General features: G+C 38.8%; 1 protein-coding gene across 1 annotated transcript in view; it reads left to right on the top strand.

The window, feature by feature from the left end:
• The window catches only part of LOC143296429 (uncharacterized), a 28,146-nt gene extending 7,606 nt beyond the window's left edge, over nt 1-20,540 (top strand). The window contains exons 2-11 of the mRNA XM_076608349.1: nt 1,661-1,746; nt 2,393-2,489; nt 3,273-3,428; nt 5,843-6,009; nt 10,999-11,249; nt 11,718-11,970; nt 12,626-12,714; nt 13,873-14,020; nt 15,286-15,379; nt 17,437-20,540. Of these exons, the coding sequence (XP_076464464.1) occupies nt 1,661-1,746; nt 2,393-2,489; nt 3,273-3,428; nt 5,843-6,009; nt 10,999-11,249; nt 11,718-11,970; nt 12,626-12,714; nt 13,873-14,020; nt 15,286-15,379; nt 17,437-19,968 (3,873 nt within the window). The 3' untranslated portion in view covers nt 19,969-20,540. The remainder of the gene's footprint in view (nt 1-1,660; nt 1,747-2,392; nt 2,490-3,272; nt 3,429-5,842; nt 6,010-10,998; nt 11,250-11,717; nt 11,971-12,625; nt 12,715-13,872; nt 14,021-15,285; nt 15,380-17,436) is intronic.
• The last annotated feature ends 307 nt before the right edge of the window (nt 20,541-20,847 follow it).

The following is a 20,847-nucleotide window of genomic DNA, read 5'->3' as shown; positions in this document are numbered from 1 at the left end:
GTACCACAGAATTTTGCAAGAGGAAAAACGCTGTCGTTGCCATGAGTTCCTTTTCAGTGTGCCAAGTGCGTGCTGTACACAGGACCTCAGTTTATCATCTCATCCAAATGACTAGGTGCTCAGTTTGATTTTCCAGTCAAACTTGGGAGAAAGGGTGAGAACAGGATTCGTACCCAGACCCTCACTGACACTCTGTATTGAGAGATGAGCGTAAAGATTACTCTTAGCCATTCTGCTCATAGCTGCCTTCTTCACATTCCTCTCCGTCCACACAGAACACAATAACGCGAAATAGTAAAATGGAAGAATTGTGGCACATGAATTAATACTATTGATTAATTGAGATTATATCATGGTTGCTTTACACTACAGAAAGAGCGCAAATCTTTCCATAGAACTAATTCCAATGTGGTATAGTTTTTGTTTTCAGAAATTTTAATTATGATACCAAAATATGATGACATACAAAAGAACTTAGGAAGTGATTTCACAGGTTACTAAGTGATTTCACAGGTTACTCCAAAGTCCATGTAAAAAACAACAACAAAAAACCCACCTAAATTAGACTCATTTATCACACCTTTGACTTTGAGTTTACCTTTTGACTGTATATGATATATATGCATGTGTGTGTTTTAGTTTTGGCGGTTCTGTTCCTTTTTAGTTTTTGACTAATAAGATAATATACAGGGATCACAGTTGAGTTAGATATATTGGGGAGGTATTAGAAGATAATCAGTTGCCATTGTACCTGTCAGAGTCTTATGGTAAAAATGGAAAACCAGAAGTGATTCTACAAATCCATGTTCAGATCCATGAGCGAAGTGGTTTATTGTAGTTTTGATGTTCTCTGTGACCCTTGAAGATTGACAATCAATGTGATAGTATGCCCAAAGTGAAGAATTGAGATGTCATGTTCTATGAATTATCCAGTGTTTAAGATTGAATTTGTTTTTCAATTTGATATAAATTGTTGATGAGCATTTCTCTCTCAAAATTTTTCTGAATATTTCCTTTTAATTATGATTGAAATGTACATGCACGCACGCATGCACAATTGTTTCGCTCTCTCTTAAAATGTAATATTATCTTACCCGAATGTTTTTCTTTTATATAACTGAGTTACTTCCTGCAACACATAAAGTGATAAACACATGCACTCTCAAGACATTTGAGCCATGGGTCAGCAAACATGATTGCACCCCTTAATTTGTTATGTGTTTTTGTTGTTGTTTTTAGAAATGTACCCTTGGAAATTGTGACCACATTCAGACATTGTGAATGCAAAAACATTCAATAACATTAGATAAATCTGCACAGTCCTGTCTTACTTAAAATGATGTGTATGCTGTAAACTGAAGTACTCTGAGTTCTTTATATATTCATATCATTCTGCCAAGGTGCTAATCAAATTAAATAAGAACTACGAAAGGACAGGGATTGCACATAGCATTTCTTAAGATAATCCACCCCAACTAAGTTCTTTTCATCTGGCCAGTTGCTTCCAAGTTTCAGAGACCACCACATCATGCACAATCCATGAGCCATTCTTGGATGTTTATTATGTGGATTGAATGAGACAAAAGTACAAATTGTGTTTATTTTGAACTGATCAATGTTGATTTCAAAATTTTATTCAATGCTCTTTTGTGGTTTTCAGGAAGGCATATTGACACCAAACATTTTTGGCAACTTCCTGTCACTGGTGCCTAGCAAATATGTCTCTGACTGTGGGTTTGTTCCCAGGTGAGTGTGATAGAAAATGATATAATACCCAAAGTCTGAAAGTGCACACCTGCACATTTTTATGTTTTCGTACACACAGAATACTCATTCATGTTATATATGTAGTACACCTGCAACTCAGCATAAATTTATTGCAGTGTTTGCTTGATCAATCAATGTCTTTCCATTACCATTCCACATTATTTCAGGTTGGTTCTGTTTCATACATTAATGGCATCATAATGATTCATATGTAGTAAGTTTTAAAAAATGAAGGGGGAAAAAAGGCATTACGTACATCAAGAATTTGATTTTAAGTTAATGAGCTAATCCTTTAAGCTTGGATGATAAAAAGTTTAAAATATTTTGGGGGGTATTCCTTGTTTGATTGAGCACTTCCACTGTGTGAGTGCATGCATGTTTACTCAGAGTTGAAACTGTGAAAGGCCTTCATTTTATTAGATGATTCAAGGGAAAAACCATGTTTTATGTATGCTTTAATGATGTTTTACAAATATGACCAATCATGACATAATAATAATGAAAGAAAACAACTTGAAGGTTTAGAATTTGTTTCTGGGTAACTCAGAACTTCTCTGTAACATATGCATGATGTTATCTGGAATGATATTACTGCAGTATTGTACATATTGAATATATTTTCCAGGTTTCTTGTGGAGGCTGCTGAATTAATTGAAAAGCATTGTGGAGTAGAAGGCATCTTCAGAAAGTCGGGTTCCATTAGCAGACAAAAAGAGTTGAAGGTATTGTAAGATAATGTTTCTTTTATGTACATTTGTCTGAATATACAATATTAGTATTATAACCTAAATAACTGTGCAGTGTTTTTTGACACACATGGTCTTGGACAAAACAATGTAAATGCACACACCCACTTCACATTCTGTCTTCTTTTAAGAAAAAAAATCTTTAGATAGCTTGAACTACAAACGATGGTAATCCTTTTCGTTTTAATGTGTAACTTGCCTATGAGTGTGTGATAAGTCATAGACCTGTACAAGTTTAATTTTATTGTGTGTATTTTTATATTTGCCTATTTTTGTATGTTAGCAAACGACAGAGCCATAATCATACTGATTTGATTATTAATTTTGCTTTGCAAATGTACAGTGATTATCAGCAAACAACCATGCAAATGTTTCAGCAACTATCCTTCACCTGGCATATAGAAACAGACATTCTGCACCTGTCGTGGTTTTGCTTGCCAAAGCCAGCAGAAAAATAAGTTTACTCATGAGGTTATAGGTTATTCAAACCTACATGTTTGTAATTGACAGACTAAAGACGAAAAGAAGGTACAATTGTTGCAAAGCATTTGTTTTTGATAGAAGTGGTGTATGATAAGATTTCCTTTGTTTTTCTTTGTGGTGATGATGACATTGACTTTTACATTTGTAATGTTTAAAAAAAAAACCACACACACAAAAAAACACATTTACAGGAACAGAAAGCTTGTTGGAAATGTAAATGATAATGTAATTTGTGCGTTACACACCAAAGTGGCCTGTGCATGTTGTTGAAAACAGCAACAGATTGAGGAAGGTCAGGCAGTGCATTCAGAGAACATTCACGATGTGACGGGGTTGGTGAAGCAGTTCTTCAGGGAATTGCCAGAACCACTGTTCACCTGTGTCTTTCACGACACTTTTGTGCGCTGCTACCACCTGGACCCATCCAAACAGGTTAGTGTTGTATTTTACCTTTTTTTGTCACAACAGATATAAATCTAAATCTATATTAGAATTGCCCTCTTTCAAAAGGTGCTCAATCTGACCCCACAGTTGAAAATTGTATTATAACCTTTTTACAATATAAGAATGTTGAAGAGACTGATAAGACAAATCTGGTACTCTCTTCAATCACAAAACAATGATATATTTAAGATATCTCAAAAATTTACTGACCGAAATGGATAGCAGTTTGGAGATCATTTATATTTTATGTCAAATTGATTATGAAATTTGATTTTTCCAGTTTGAAACATGTTTCTTTTTAACACATTTATCAAAATGCATTGTTGAATGTCAGAAATATTATTCGTTCACATAACTTTTAACAAAATTTAGGAATAATTAATGGAAAACCAATGGCTATCTGTGACCATAATTATAAACAGATTACAAGTTTTGTGGGGTTTTTTGTTTTGTTTTTTTATGTTATATGTGATGTGACACTCATTTGTTTTGAGTTTTAAGTATCCTTTGAGTATTATGCTTACAATAAGTTTTTGTTTTGTTTTTTTGTCAACATAATGGACATTGTTCATGCATTTGATGTTAATAAACAAATGACAGACTTCTACTATTTATGGCTTACTGTGTGAAAGTTTGCGATGGACACTTCTTCTTCGTTCTTGCCTGCAACTCCCATGTTCACTAGTAATACAAGTCGTATGTACAGGAGTGGGCTTTTACGTCTATGATCTTTTTAACCCCACCATGTAGGCAGCCATCCTCTGTTTTCGGGGGTGTGCATGCTGGGTATGTTCTTGTTTCCATAACCCACTGAACGCTTACATGGATTTCAGGATCTTTAACATGCGTATTTGATCTTCTGCTTACGTATACACACAAAGGGGGTTCAGGCACAAGCAGGTCTGCACATATGTTGACCTGGGAGATCGGAAAAATCTCCACCCTTTACCCACCAGGCACCATTACTCACTGAGATTTGAACCCGGGACCCTCAGATTGAAAGTCCAACGCTTTAATCACTCGGCTATTACGCCCGTCAGGGATGGACACATTTGGTATGCTAAACTTGACCACATTCTGGACGTGTCATCAAAACAATGACTTAATATGTTTTATTTGAGATGGGTGTTCTTGCCATCGCACCCATAGACTGTATTTCAACTAAATGATACTTGATTCATTTCATTCTATGTGAGAATACAAGTTTTTGAATGTTATATGCAAAATTTTGAAATTCATACTTACCTACTTCAGATGGAGATTTTGGAAAATGCTATATTTTTAACCCCAGAACATTATAACTGATTACTTTAAGTCTGTTAAAAAAAATCATGTTTTTGCTTATATTAAGATTGATTTTTAAGGGGTCTTCATGGCACCTTTTGAAAGTGGATCATATGTGAAATTGTGGTTGCTCTTTGCGGGGAGTGCACTTTACCACAGTGCAGTGCCACCCATTTTTCTGTCTGCAAGAATATTTGTTTTACTGTCAAAGGGGATTTTCTACACATGCAGGCATGTACATGTCTGTCTGTTGTATCTGAACTTTTTTCAAGTGTGTGAATGTGTTGCTGTTAAAAGTGTACACAGGTTGTGCATGTGACATGACTTATTCTGATAAGGTCGTTGAGGACCATGGCCACAGCAGCCCTTCAGCAGACTTGGTTTTGGCTGTCCTCTGTAGGGCCCTTATCCATCTGGCTTCTTCTTCTCCATGTCTGCCTTTGTCTGCTCACCCACATTTTCCTTCCATTCACGCGGGCTCCTCTCCTTTTTCTGATTTTCTTGCTGATGAGAATCTGGTTGTTTCTTCATCAGTGGTCTGTGCATGTTTGTTGCTGTGATTAGTTGTCATGATACATACTGTGATGCCTTCTTTTGTCAGTGATGATGAAATATAACAGAGTGTTAATGAATAGATTTAAATCATCTGCATATCATGTGTCTGTGTGTATCACAATCGATAATACAAACATTGTAGTTATACCAGTTGTAGCATTGTAGTTATACCAGTTGTCCTGATCAAAGAATATATCAACATGAGTAACTTGCTTGTAGATTCCCCACCCACCTGCCTCTCAAACAGATAATCATTGTCTGAACATGAATGTCAGTTTTATATCATTGTGTACATTTGTGTTTGTAACACTGATTCTCATAAAAGAAAAATATCTTTTAGTGGAAATAATATTGACTCAAATAAGCAGAAAACAAAGTGCTTTCACTCAAGGAAAAAAAATGTAAATCCAAAACAGATAATGAGAATCACAGAAAAGTTTCTTAGTAAACAGAAAGCTTTAAAACTGTATTCTTAATTGTGCTTATTATGTGCATTTCATGTAACTAAGACATTTGCATTGAAGCTTTAACTGACACTGAGGCATGACGGTTGTGCGTGTCAGGTGGAGGCAATGCTGTTGCTGTGTTTGATGCTGCCCATGGAACATCTCAGCACGCTGCGATTCACCATGAAGCTCCTGTCACGCCTGGCAGCACACTGTTCTCAGAATAAAATGGATGTGGGCAATTTGGCTGTGGTGCTGGCCCCCAACATCATGCATGTTAACAGGTACAGACATGTTCTGACTTGCGATCTGCTTACCATCAACATTTAAATCTTGCTTCCCATGATTCCATCAGTGTTCTTGGGTCATTTGGCAGGCATGTATTGCATCTGTTGAGTTTGTTTTTGTGCCCTTTACTCACTCCCTACTGAGCAAATTCTAAGCAAACAGTTCTCTTTATACTGAGTGTTTGTGTAGGTTTAGAAAAAAAAAAATTAAAATAACAACAAAACACAGTCATGAAATTTTGAAACTACTGCTGCTTCTCAATTGTCAGGTGTACCCCCAATCTCTGTGACGAAGGCAGCTCCTTCAGACTGCTGTAGAGCAGGTCCTTCAGATAGCTGTAGAGCTTCCAGGTCACTGGAGTTGGGTCAGGCCAGTACCTCTTTCTGAGTACCTCATTGAGGGGTCAGGACTGCAGATGTTCTGTTGTCTGGCTGTCAGTCCTACAGGGACATTGTGCTGAGTTACCGATGCAGAATTTAGTATATAGTTTGTGGTTTAGGCGGTTATGGTCTGTTCTGAGCCTGGACACTGACATCTGTTCCTGCCTAGTCAGCAGGTAGTAGGGGTTTGTCCTTTTGTGGCTTGTTCTGCTGCTTTCCTTGATGATGGTCTTTTCCTCAGTGTATCTGGTGGACTTAACCACCTGCTCTTGTATAGTGCCCTCAGCAGTCTCATTGTTTGGTACAATGCAGCTGCTGCTGTTTTCCAGGCTTTTGCCTCAGCCTTGTAATTGGTGGAGTAGAGGCCAGTACTGAAGCAGATCTTTTCTCTGCCTCCTGGGTACTGGATGTAGATTCCTGCCCCACCATTTCGTACAACTTCCTCAGTAGAGTCATCAGTGTAAACATAGGGCCAGGCCTCCTGGATAGTGGGTTTGGAGGTGCTCAAGGGGAAGGGATTTTTTCTCAGGCCACTAGAGTCTCTTGGGCTTTCACACTGAACATGGGTGGGTATTCCCTCTCCATGTAGGGACAGCCCGACACGGAGGGATCTCTTTATGGTCATGGTTGAAGATGTCTTGGTGTCGTCATTCAAAGGTCCTGCCTTGGTGGGCAAAGCTGCTTTTCTTGAGTCGCCCCTTAGTTGGCTGGGACAGTCAGTCATTCATAGTATAATCCTGCAACACCTTGAATTTGGCAGCTTGTAGGAAGAGTTTGGCATCTCTGCAATCCTCCAGAGGCTGGAGACCTGTGATGGTTTCATGCTTCCTTATTGGCGTGATGATGCGAATTGCCGGGTTTTGCACCTTGCTGATATGATCAATGTTTATTTCTTGTTTTTAACTCTCTTTTTTTTTTAATCTGATGCATTGTTTGATTCATGTTCTGGCTCAGTCTCTCTTAATTGTCCTCTCTTATTTATGTTTCAAATATGTGTATGTTTTTTTGGTGACGTTTGAGTAAACACATTAAGTGCTATTGTCAAGCGCATTGAGTTTCAAGAATAATTCTGTGCTATAGCAAGACATAAATAAATGAATAATCAGGTAAAGTCAGAATATATGAATAATGCACTTAAATACAAAATGCATGTACACTGTTGCCATAAGCTTTCTCCCCGCTCTGAATGAAATACTCAGAAAGAACCAGATGTATATATAAAAAACATACATTTGCATATATATATATATATATATATATATAAAGATGTGTAGATTTAGATCTAAACAGATATATGTATGCCATCACCACAAAGGCATAAATTTGGAAATTAAGAGAATGACTGACCAGTCAAGTGGTCAGGTAAATATTTATTTACATTAGTTGAAGAAATAATCAAGAAAATCTTAAGTACTGAATCACTATCTTCGACATGATGTTAATTACAAAGATGTATTTGTATATTGCACATTTTCAATGAATTTAAACTAATAAACATTCCAAAATGATTTTTTTTTTAAACCCATTAAAAACGTACTCAAGCTTTTCCATTGTTTGTCTTTTGGTCGTTGGAAACAGACACCATAGAATTTAATGCAGAGAATACACAGTTGACTTTAGGAAACAGATGACACTCATGACTTGCTTGCATACTTGAAAGTGAAGAACTGTTGTGTAAATGTCACTTCTGCTGTAATTCTCACAAAATAATACTTCAGTAGTTTGGTTTTTTTTGGGGGGGGTTTAGGCTCAGTTGTGTGATCTGAGCGGCAGTTGAGAGTGGTGGCATGCAAAAAAATCTCTTTTTTTTTCCTTTTTATTTGCCAAAAATACAAAATATTTGCAATTAAAATGCAAGAAAATACTTAAAATGATATGTGTGTTGATTTGAGGAAAGAACTGTATTAGGTAAGTATGGTGATTCATCATATTCAAGATCAGCTCTGTCAGAAGTATCTCACAAAGAGAGGTTTAAATTGCATGGTTATCAACATTTTAATTATTAACTAAAATCATTGTAATGATAAATTTTTGATTCACAACCCATAAGAAATACGGTTTAGCAGTTAATGTGAATGATATAGATTGTGTAATCAATTTTTGACTCACTTATGTAAATAAAGTGAGTCTATGTTTTAACCCTGTGTTCGGTTGTCTGGGTGTGTGTGTGTCCATGGTAAACTTTTAACATTGCCATTTTCTCTGGAAATACTTTGCCTGCCAATACCAAATTTGGCTTAAACATAGCATGAAAAAAAACCTTCACAGTCATACCAATAACAGGTTGTAAGTCTCCCGAATTAAGCTGTATTTCCGAATCATTTATGGTTTATTTCATTGATATACATTCCGAAATCTGAAAATTCTAAAAACTGCTTCCCACTGAGTTAGGTCTACTTGAAGGTAGGTTGTGTTCGAAGACGATGACCTCGTTTTTCTTGTTCACAATTAAAAGGAAAGAAATACAAATTCTGGACAGAACACATATAGTGATAATAAATACACCATCGATATGTTTACTGCTTATAGATATTCTAAAGTGGACTCTGAATTAACTGGAGTGAACATAAAAGAAAATTTGAATCGATCTTTCTTTCATCCCATTGTAGAATGGTTCGTCAGTGCAGACCTAGAGTTCTACCATGTGTTGTGGTGGGCTTGAAGCGATCGCAGTGTCTCATTTACTGCCAAAATAAAAGAATAATCGAGATATAATAAAACACAGAAAACATGATTTAAACAGCACTGTTTCATTCACTACAATCACATCTATATGTCGCACAAAGAAGAAAATGTCAATTTTGCTTTTACTATTAAATTCAGTCAAATGACGTCAGATACACCACAGCAGTGGAGATTAGTCTGCTGCTTTGGAACTGAACATGCATTGTTTGATCCCACTGGTATGTGTATTTGTGTGTGTGTGTGTGTGTGTTGTTGTTGTTGTTTTTTTTGATGAAATTTTTGTCTTCCAAGCTTATTTTATATATCATATTTGATTCAGAGCACTTTTCAACAATTTTTCATATCTTTTTTTCTCTTCATGATTCCTTTACTGGATAATGCACGAAACACAAGTGAGTCTTGAAAGCTTTGCTTTTTGTTTTTTGTATTCTGTGTTCAAATTTGTAACCGGAAAGTGGTGTCTGTCTGTGGAAAAAGATGTGACTGCAAACATAAATCTTAAAAAATGAAGAACAAAAAATTAAAAATCAGTCCAATCTCAAAGAAAGTTGTTCAAAATATGTTTATTATACCATACCAGCCGCCGTGGGAAAGCGGGTAGCATAACGGACTGAGGGCTGGAAAGACGCAGGTTCAAATCCCAGCATAGGTGGGGGTTTTGGCTCGCAGCTGGTTCCTACCCAGAGTTGAGTGAGCTTTGGGCTTAAATGGGAAGACTGGGACCACACAGTCGAGTATCATTCACTTCACGGATGCGTCTTTGGGTTAGTTGCTCTAATTTAATGACCAACACTGCAAGCAAGTGTCTATATCTCTCAGGTCTGGTTAATACCAGGATATCATGATGACAGGAAGTGTAGAGTACAGCCTTGCCATGTAGTCCCAAACCTAAATGGACCTCCATAGCAGCATCTTCATCATCAACGTCGTCATCCTCCTCATTCTTTATCATCAGTAACAGTAAATAAATAAAAAAATTATTAAAAAAAATTTTAATGTCACAAATTGTGTAGCCTTTCATGCCCTGTTCTCTAGGTGACTTCAGTTTCGATACCCCTCCACTTCAATGCTTTGGATGAGGCCTGTCTAGGTCTTTGGTGTTGGCAGATTCACAAAGGACTGTCGTTGGAGGGATGTAGTGGCGGTGTTCACTCTTGGGGGTACGCTCACTCAGTCTGGCTCCATGACTAAGCCACTATTTTCATTAGTAGGGGGCTTTGTAGGTGGTTTCCTAAGTATGTTAAGTCAGAACAGACACTACTAAACACCACCAAAGTGACTCAGCAGCAGTGCAGGGTCTCCTCTAGTGTGTGGCCTTCCGGTGACCTTACATCGATGGTTTCTTGTAGACTGCTGATACTGGGACTGTGACAGATGAACCTGGATGTGGCCATAGATAGGGAATCTGGAATGAGCAGCTAGGAATAATGCCACTCAAATGATGCAGATAATGGGGCAGCCAAAAAAAAAGTTATTTGTACCATCATTGTATTGTGTTTCATTGTATGGAAAATGAATGAAATATCCAGAACTGCACATAAAGCCATGTTTCAAATCCCAAACTTATCTAGGAAACTGAATTTTGTGAAACCTGCCAAAAATCACAAGAAATTCCTCTCCTGATACAGTAAATTTTCTGACTTGTGGACAGTACCATATTAAATTTATAGAATATATTCAAACTTTGTACCTTTGCATATGATTGCTTGAGTGTCTATCTCAGTAGATCAAAAAAGGCCTTTTTTTCCTGTCTTTTGACATCACAAAACAAATGTGATTTTGTAAAAGTCTAAAACAAAATCAAACTTTAATATTGAAAACAAAAAATTGCATTGGTCTGATCATGCATTGAACAATTGACCTTATTCAACATGCACATAATACAAACACATGCATAACCCAAACATATTCTGCCCACAGCCGGAGTCAGAAAATGAATGCCACAGAAGAAAAGCTGCTGCAGATCCAGACAGCCATCGTGGGAATGTTAATCCGGAAGGCAGAGAGCATTGGGGTGGTGTCAGACGGTCTGCACCAGCGTACAGTGCTTATGACAGAGTGTTTCGGCACTGAGGATGAGCTGGACGCCAGTGATGACAACACACTGGAAGACTCCAAGGATACCAGGGAGGTTCGGAAGAAAGCCCGCAAACGCAGCAACTCCCTGCAAGGTTTTGAGCTTTTTCATCATCATTTTTAGAAGGGAGAAAATAATAGAAATGAACCAGTGGTGTGCAGAACTGATTTTATTCATGACTTACAAGGGTTAACAGGGTGAGTCTGTGTAATTGCCCTGATTCTATTGTTTGTGTCCTTGTGTTGTAAACTTAAACAGTGCCATTTTATCAGCAACCACAAGTGATAGACAACATGAATTTTGGAAGATGGTAGATATTCCTATTTTTTCACCATTGTGTGATTATTGGTTGCAGTGATTACATTCACAATGGCTTTTTTCTCCCAAGCTAACGGTAAAGGCCAATCTTTACTAATGACTGATGGTCACATTTATTGAACATTCAGTTTGACAGAGTTTGTTGTTCAAAAAAAGGCTTCATGTATATTCCCTTTTCTTCAGTCCATGATGACTTCCAGAACAATTTTTTCAATGACTTTAATAACAACAGCTTTCTGTCCAGGCATCGTCAGCTCCATTGGACGTGGGTTTGCCAAACTGCGTCGCAGCACAGACGGCAAAAACACCTCTGCAACATGCAGCAGTGAGTACCAGGAAGGGGAGGCTGTGCAGATCCCTCAGTCAGAGTCGCTGTCCGTCACCCAGCCACCATTGGAGCTCAGCTTGCCCCCACAGGACCAACCCATAGTCACACCTGTGGTGATGCGTAAACGCAGAATGTCGGGTGAATCAGTGCCTTTTTCAGCAACAAAACGGTTGGTTTGGATGTGAAATGTTTTGTATTTGCTGTATTTGTATTTGTATTTCTTTTTATCACAACAGATTTCTCTGTGTGAAATTTTGGCTGCTCGCCCTGGGGAGAGCGCGTCGCTATACTACAGCGCCACCCTTTTTTTTTGTTGGCATTTTTTCCTGCGTGCAGTTTTATTTGTTTTTCCTATCGAAGTGGATTTTTCTACAGAATATTGCCAGGAACAACCCTTTTGTTGCCATGGGTTCTTTTACGTGCGCTAAGTGCATGCTGCACATGGGACCTCGGTTTATCGTATCATCTGAATGACTAGCGTCCAGACCACCACTCAAGGTCTAGTGGAGGGGGAGAAAATATCGGCGGCTGAGCCATGATTCGAACCAGTGCGCTCAGATTCTCTCGCTTCCTAGGCAGACGAGTTACCTCTAGGCCATCACTCCACATGTTGAGTTGACATTTTTTAAACAAGTTTAAGAAAAAGTTTGTATGTGTTAGTCACATAATGCACAAATAGAATTATGATATATGCAGGAGTAATTAGCTTCTCATTTTTTTTGCATACCATCAAATTTTCTTCCACATCAAAATGAGTTCAGTTACATTCTGCCAATCAGTTCCAGCACAAAAGATAAAAATAAAACATGTTTTTTGGTTCCTAGGAAAGCTATCCTGGAACAGTTGCCTCACAAGTCCACGTTGGGAGCCACACCCTTCACTCCCGCATCCTCCAAGAAACGCCAGCCCTTTAGTGAGTTTAACTTCATTGTTTGGGCAACATACACATTGTGAAATGTGTTTCGGAAATGATAACATGACTTGTCTTTTTTTGTGGAACTCGATTTCTCTAGTGTTTTTTTTTTTTTTTTCATTTGAAGAAATGCTATGGTGTGTCACTACAATCAGAATTTTCTGTGCATTGGGTTTCCTTGGAAAACTGCAGACGAGAGAGATATTGATGGAATGGACAAACAGTTGCTTTAAAAAAAATTTTTTTAAACATTATAAAGAAAATCCTGTGTAAAATTGGTCCTAGCTAGCGGTATCGAGTACACTGATGAGAAAAAGTTTTCTTTAAATGGATTTTACACATTAACAAACCCACCACTTTGATGTTAACTAGTTTATAGGGACAATAGAAAGCTTTTACATACTTTCAGAGTTTGTACAATTATAGTCTGGAGATGACTAAGGAGTACGCACCAATTATTTATTCTTCAAATATTCAGATTGGTGTGTTTGTGTCAACAGAAAGTATTCCTCCTTCCAAAAAAAAAAAAAAAAAAGTGTATATATATATATATTTTTTTTTTTTTAGAACTATTTCATTCCAGCTGTTACTAGGGGTGTAAGTTGTCCGGCATATGCCTGAAATCCGGCACAGAACATCTTCACTTTGGGTAGTTTCGGGCATGGAGATACTTTTTGATATTTTCTGGCATCCATAAAAATATTAATTTGTTTGGTCTCGTTTCTCTTTTCAATTTCTCTTTCAGGGTTATATTCAGTGACATCAGTTTGTATGTGATGAAACTTCAAATAAAAAGAAATGTTAGAGAAGTCACATTCAGATTTATCCAACTATGTGTGTCATTTACTTTTGTGTGCACCATTGTATTGAAAAACACAGGAGATGAACCTGGTTATAATGAATCACCAGGGATATTCACAATTGCTTCATCATAGCTGATTTTCATTACATCCAACATGGGGTGTATGTCACTCTTTTAAGGACAGTGTTGTGTTGAGACTTAGTCTTTTGAAGAGAAGAAAAGGCTTGAATAAACTGTTTTGCTTTTGCCATGATCTTCTTATTTAAATAATTCATTGCTTGAATTTTTTGTATGTTTCTTTTTTTTTTCCCCCTCACTTGTGCATTTTGCAATGCTTGCCTGTGGTGTGTTGTCAGACATGAGGGTTGAAGGCACCCCTGTCTTATCTCTGACCGACAAGTCCCAGCAGGACCCTGAGGCCACACCTAAACAGGACAGCAGCAACAAGAGTATCCGCAAAAAGATCAACCTGTTTAGTCCTGCCAGTGGCCGGAAGAGTAAAAGGTAGTGGCTTTCTTCTTTTGGGACAATTGGAATCAGAAGGAATTGCTGAACAGTTAAAGTATATTTGTTAATCACCTTAATGAATTAGTGGATTTATAGCTAAAATGTGGTCAAAGTGGTAGGTTAAGATATTATCTTTGAATTCTGTTGCACTCCAGCTAAAATGTGGTCAAAGTGGTAGGTTAAGATATTATCATTGAATTCTGTTACACTCCCTGTCATATTTCTATGCATAGTTTCCTGATATCAGAAAGTCACAGGGACTGCAGTGCAATTCTATTTTTCCTTTTCCGTATTTTGTATGTAAGTATGTATGTGTGTATATATATATGTGTGTGTGTGTGTGTGTGTGTATATATATATATATATATATATATATATATATATATATATATATATATCCATACTTTAGTAACACTCCTTGATGCACACGTATAGTCTATCTATAACGAGGGCATTGTTTTGCTGATAAGACAGTAATTAAAAGTCCTATGCGTAATATGCATTAAAAACCAACTCACATAACTAAAAAGCAGTCAGTGTAAAGAAAAACAAACACTGTATTTTTCACAGGTTAACAACTCTCTCTCCCTCTCCCTCTCTCTCTCTCTCTCTCTCTCTCTCTCTCTCTCTCTCTCTCTCTATCTATCTATCTGTCTATAATTATATATATATATATGTGTGTGTGTGTGTGTGTGTGTGTATCATATGTATCAGATATATATAGAGATATAGATATATAGATACATGTATATATAGATAGATATATGTATACTATGTATGTATAGAAAGAGAGATTATTGCTAAGTTTTGATTGTGGGATTTTTTATTTAATGTTTTTATGAATTTGATTTAACCAATGCTCTATTTTTTCAGTTGTCTGTATAAAGCTTTTGTCAGCAAAGTGTAGCCTGTTGATCAAATACATGGCAAAAAACCCAAAAAAACAACACAAAAAAAACATCAGAAGCTAACAATAAAGATTAAAATCAAAATAAAAAGCTCCACAATAGACTCCAGAATGTTTTAAATCAAAATAAACACAAAAACTAGCAAAACAATCTCTTTTCGGTTTTGGGATCATGATTTGGAAGTTGTTTTTCTATTCAATTTTAGATGTGTTTAAATTTCAAAGAAATGTACATTTGGTATTTATTATTCTATTATTCCATTTAAAAGAATGTAAATTTCAGTTGATATTGTCAGATGTTATGGGCACTTTACTGATCATGTCCTGTTAGTTTTATGTTGCCCAATGTGTCTAGGTGCAAGACCCAAATGGTGAGCTGTGGCAGTGCCCTGCGCAAATCAGGCAGAACCAAGCACATCTTCCGGCGTCTCAGTGGGGGCAAAGACAGGGTGAATACTTTACCCTCTTTAACCTTCTTTCCATGCTTCCATAGAAACAACCCTGTTATACTGAATGAGATGTTTAGTGTGTACGTGTCCAGGGTTCTTAAGGTCCTTAAAAGTCTTGACCTTTTGAAATTTCCAAGTAAGTTTGACATTTTGAAATTCCCAAATAAGGCCTTAAAAGCTTTTACTTTTACACCAAGGTCCTTGCAAGTCCTAACAGCAGCAAAAAAACCCAAACAAGTATTGCCGAACGACACAGCAGATGACATTCCAGTCTTGAAATATTAATTTTTCATTGTCTCATTTTGTGAGAAACTATGGTATCTGCGACTGTCATTACTGGTGCTTGTTCAGATTGCCTCAAGTCATTAAAAATGTCAAGGAGGTTTGCATTTCAGAATCACTGGCTGAAAGAATATAGGTACTGGATTATCAAAGGTTCAAAAGATAAGTATAATATGCATGATGTGGAGTTGCAAGACATTCTGTTGTTTTCAATGGGTGAAATCCTTACAAAATGAGGAAATGTCCTTGTTAGTCTTTACAAGATCTTTGCTTGGCATAAACTAAAGTCCCTGGGAACCCTGTACACCACAGTGTGTATTTCTTTTTTAATTTATTTTATTTTTTTATGCCCTATCATCTGCACTGTTTCAGTGGCATTGCTCTCATGCTGCTCATTCTGAGTCCCCACCCCACACAGTTACACCCGGGTTCATCTATTGCAGCCCCAGCATTAGTAGTCAACAGAGAACTATTGATGTTGGGTCACCGGGAGGTGTGTGAGGAGACCCTGCACAGCTGCTGAGTCACTTCGGTGGTGTTCAGTTTTGACTGTTCACATACTTAGAACACCACCTACTAAGCACCCTACTGACAACAATAATCATTTGGTCGTGGATTCAGAGTGAGTTAGCACCACCCCTTACAGTGGAGACTGCTGCCAGGACAGTCTTCCATGAATTTGCTGACACTGAGTTCTTTGATAGAACTCAGCACAAGCATAGGAGTAGAGGGGATGGAAACTGAGGTCACCATGACAGCAGGGCATGAAAGGCCACAGAATTTGGAACTTTATGATGAAGGAGAAGGATGATGTTGCTATGGAGATTCATTTCACTCAGGCTTGGGACTATGTTACAAGGCTGTACTCTACACTCCCTTTCCTGGTGATAACCAGGCCTGGGAAATACATAGTGTTGGTCAGGAAATTTGAGCAACACACCCAAAGACTCATCTGTCAAATAAATGATACTTGACTGTGTGGTCCCAGTCTTCCCATTTAAGCCCATAACCCACTTAACTCTTGTTAGGAGCCAGCTGTGGGCTCTTTATTAGTAGTAAGCAGACACATTTTGATTCAGTTTCGATCTTTGTTTATTATGGAAAAAATTCAGTCAGGTTTAATAAAAGGATGGGAATTTTGATTTGTCACATCTGTGGAAGCCATGCTATTACTGTATTAGTCTGAACATTGTGATGCATTATGTGTTTAGAACTTTTCAAAGTCAGATGTAAAACAGTATTTTCCTCAATGTTATTGAAGGATTTTTGTTCACTGCATGTTGTTTTAATGATAATAATAATAATATTTATATAGCGCTGATTTTTTTGCAGAGACAAATCAAAGCGCTTTCACACCAGTCATTCACACACATGCATAACTCTAAAACTGGAGAAACTGAAGACAAGGAAGAGGCAGGAAAGGGAGGCTATCTTGGGAAGAGGTGGGTTTTAAGGCCAGACTTGAGCTGAGTGCAGAGACCTGACGAAGCAAAAGAGGAAGTGCATTCCAGTTGCAAGGTCCCGAGACAGAGAAAGATCGGCGGCCAACAGTGGAGTGTTTGAATCTGGGGATGCGTAAACAGAGTGGATCCAAAGCTGATTGTAGAGAGCGAGATGGAGTGTAGAGGTGAAGGCAGCCACAGAAATAGGAAGGGGCAGATTTGTAAATACATTTATAACATAGAGTGCTGATCTTGTACTTTAATCTGTGTGAGACAGGGAGCCAATGCAAAAGAGGAGTGATGTGCTCAGATCTTTTCTTTCTGTTTTGTCAGGAAATGGATGAGGAAGAGGAGGAGCAGGCCAGTAGCCCCTCCAGAGTGCCACAGAGTCAGTCAGCCATGGAACTGTCAGGAATGGAGAAGTCCACCCTGGGTCTGAACCGCACGGTGTCCTCCCCTTCTCTCCATGACTCCTACTCTGGCAGCCCAGAGGACCCCAACTCCCTTAACCAGGGTTTCATCGACCCTGATGTCACTGCATGCGCTGATGTCACCACCTCTCAGGCTGGTCCCAAGGAGAGGGGACGTACCCTTAGACGTGCTGACTCTTTCAAGCCAGGCCAAAAGCCTGTGCGTCGTTCAGCTTCCACCGATGGTGCTTTACGGCGGGGTCAACCCAATAAACTGAGTAATGGCTTGATGGAGGGCAAGACGGAAAATGTGAAGAAACTGAGACGTAGTTTTGACAAGTCGGACATCAGCCACCCCATTCCCATTGTTTTCCCTTCAGTCACAAATGAAATGTACACTGCTGACACACTGAAAGAAGTTGCCTCAGTTAATTCTGCAAAAGAAATGATCATTGATGAACAAGAAATGAGGAGTGCTGTGGTAAGTAGAGAACAGAAGTCTAAAGGAACAAACCGCAGTGTGGAGAGACATGGGCAGCCAGGAGAGCAGAGTATGGACATGGAGAGCAGTCTGCTGAATGTGGTGCTCCCCCCTCCCTCAGGTTTCAACGACCAGTCCATGATGGAGGTGTCCAGTGAAAAGGAAGAGAACTGGGACAATGAATCTGAGGCTGGTTTCTCCACCATCTCTGGAGGAACTGTCATCCACCAGTCTCCAGCTCACCTCCACAGTCTTCAAGCTGGGATTGCTTTACCCGCAGGCAGCATTGTGCACTATGGCTCTAGTGTGTCAGTCAACACCCTACCTGTGCCCCCAACTCTGCAGTCTTCTGTCAGTGCTGACAGTCTAATCAGCACAGAATCAGAGTCCTCTGAGGCTGGCCTCACCCTTGGTATTCTCAATCGCAGCACTTCAGTAGACAGTGGCAAAGGATCATTGTTAGAAAATGCTGAAACAAGGTCTTCCAGACAATCCACCAACCCAACAGTTGTCAAATCCAGAGACCTTGAAACGGCCAGAATTCAATTAGAGAGCAGATCATCCAGCAGTACAGAAAACCTGTCATTATGTTTCAGCAATACACATTCATTGAAGAGTGTGTCAGCAGAGGATCTGAAGGCCACGAGGAAAGTGGAGAAACCTGCCACCCGATGTCATAGTATGTACATAGGAGGCCCCAGTCACCATTCCAACATGATCCCCAACTTGCAGATCTCGGCAGAGACCCACCGACTACTGACTAGAGCAGGATTCCTGGAGACAAGCCTCCCTCCCCATGTGAAGGACACAATTGTGCCCATCAGGTCTCCTCAGACGAAGGACAGTGCTCGCCAGAGCTTCAGGCGAGACCAATATCACACTTGTTCTTTTCGACTTGAGAAATCAGGTACTTTCAGAAAGGACCGATCCAGTATTCTGTTCGCTGAACACCCTACACCAGTAGAGAAAGAGACCATTATGGAACAGGGAGAAATGGAGGAGTGTTCACAGTGTAGTAGCAGAGACCACCAGTATAAACCAGTGGAAGACATGAGGGTGGCTTCAGTGTCCAGGGCATGTGAGCATGGATCAGACAAACAGGAGGTGTGGGTAAAGATGGATCAGGGAGTGACAGAACCAGCCAGTGCACAGAGAGAAACCAGAGCAGACCATGTCCCTAGTTTTTCTGTCAACCTCAAACGGGCAGAGCTGCGAATGCAGAAACATGAGAGTGTCCTAAACATCAAGGAAAGCAATGCAGGGCGGGTGGCCCACAGTGTGCGGCAGATTAACAGCAGTCTGGACAACTCTGTGGACCAGGCCAGCACCTCTCTCCACTTCCAACAGTGCACCACCAGGAAACGAGGGGTGTCTCCCATCAGGATTCCCACCATCTTCGCTAAGAACAAAGCTGATACATCATCAGCTCACTACAAAGAGCTAGCTCAAAAATATCAGAGAAGAGCAGAACAGTCTGATGTCAAGGCAAAATTTGTTGACAAACAAAATACTGAGCAGACAACAGAAGAGCCAAGGCCTACACATCACCAAGATAATGACCAAAGGAAAGAAAGATGTGTTGTAGAAAATGGCAGCAACTCCCCCAAAAAGAGGAAATCGGGCACAGATCTTAGCACTTCTCTCCTGGAAACAATTAAAGAGGTCGTAACTCCCCACCGCCAGAAATGTGCAGATGCTGCCCAGCTGACTGATGCAAGTCGTTCCCCGTTGAGGGAATTTACCAACACCAAATCTGGTCCTTCAGAGGACAGCGTGCAGCTGAGGACCTCCAAGGGACTGACACCGCACCAGGTCTTGAAGTATGGCACTAAAGGGTCCATCAGTAACCGATCCCCATGCAAACCTGTGAAACGTCTGAACTCCCCACGCTCACCCCATGGCAGTCATTCCCCACAGAAGTCCAGAGAGAGAGATCAGCCTTTTGAATCACATCATTTTCATGAAAACTATTGAACAGGGCAGAGTGTATTATTTGAACTGAGAATTTTTAACTACATGTTTTAATGACTGTTGGACTACTTACTATGTAGCCCACTATGGAAGAAAACATTGATTTTTTTTTTAGTTGAAGAAAAATCATGATAGAGTTCTCAACATTGGTAAGAAAACAGGTGACATATGAGAAAGTAAACAGTACATTTACCATTTAAGGCAAGAAACATATCGATAACACCACAGTGAATGTATTTATGAAGAGTAGTGAAGAACTGCAGAAAACGCAGTGAATGTTGTTAAAAATCAATACTGCGAAGAACAAACACACAGAATGAATAGACAAATAAATAAAAACCAAACATGCAAGCAACAGGAGTGAATGCGTTTACCAATAATGTCAGAAAACAGATGGTACATGAAGTCAGAACTGGTCTTGTTCTTAGGATTTGCATGGGTTAACTTGGCATTTTAATGTTTTAATTCCATGTACCCCCTAATCACTTCTGTGAAAAGTCTTATTCTTTTCTTGTATATTTCTAACTTCTGCCCTTTTAAGAACTTTGTTTTGTACAAGGGTGATAACTCCCTCAGTTTTTTTTTCTCATGAACAATGAAAAAAAAAAGTTTTGATGTGCAGTACATTCTTGCTTGACAGATATGATTTAGTGTAAATCATTTATTTTATGTGGTTTGCTTACAAGATCCATTCAGCTGACTTGATTTTTAAAGATTAATGAGAAAGTGAAAGCACTTTTAAATGATTTTTAAATTCACTCACTCTCTCTTTGTCCTCTGTGCCATCTCAGTGAGTTGATGTAAAATTATGAAAAGGTTTGGTGTTAAAAAATATAATATGCTTCTGCAGGCAACCAATCCTTTGATACAAGTATATAAAAA

This window comes from Babylonia areolata, chromosome 21, assembly GCF_041734735.1.
Source record: "Babylonia areolata isolate BAREFJ2019XMU chromosome 21, ASM4173473v1, whole genome shotgun sequence".
Lineage (NCBI taxonomy): Eukaryota > Metazoa > Mollusca > Gastropoda > Neogastropoda > Buccinidae > Babylonia > Babylonia areolata.
Note: the sequence above shows the minus strand (reverse complement) of the source record. Positions and strands in the feature narration are given on the sequence as shown.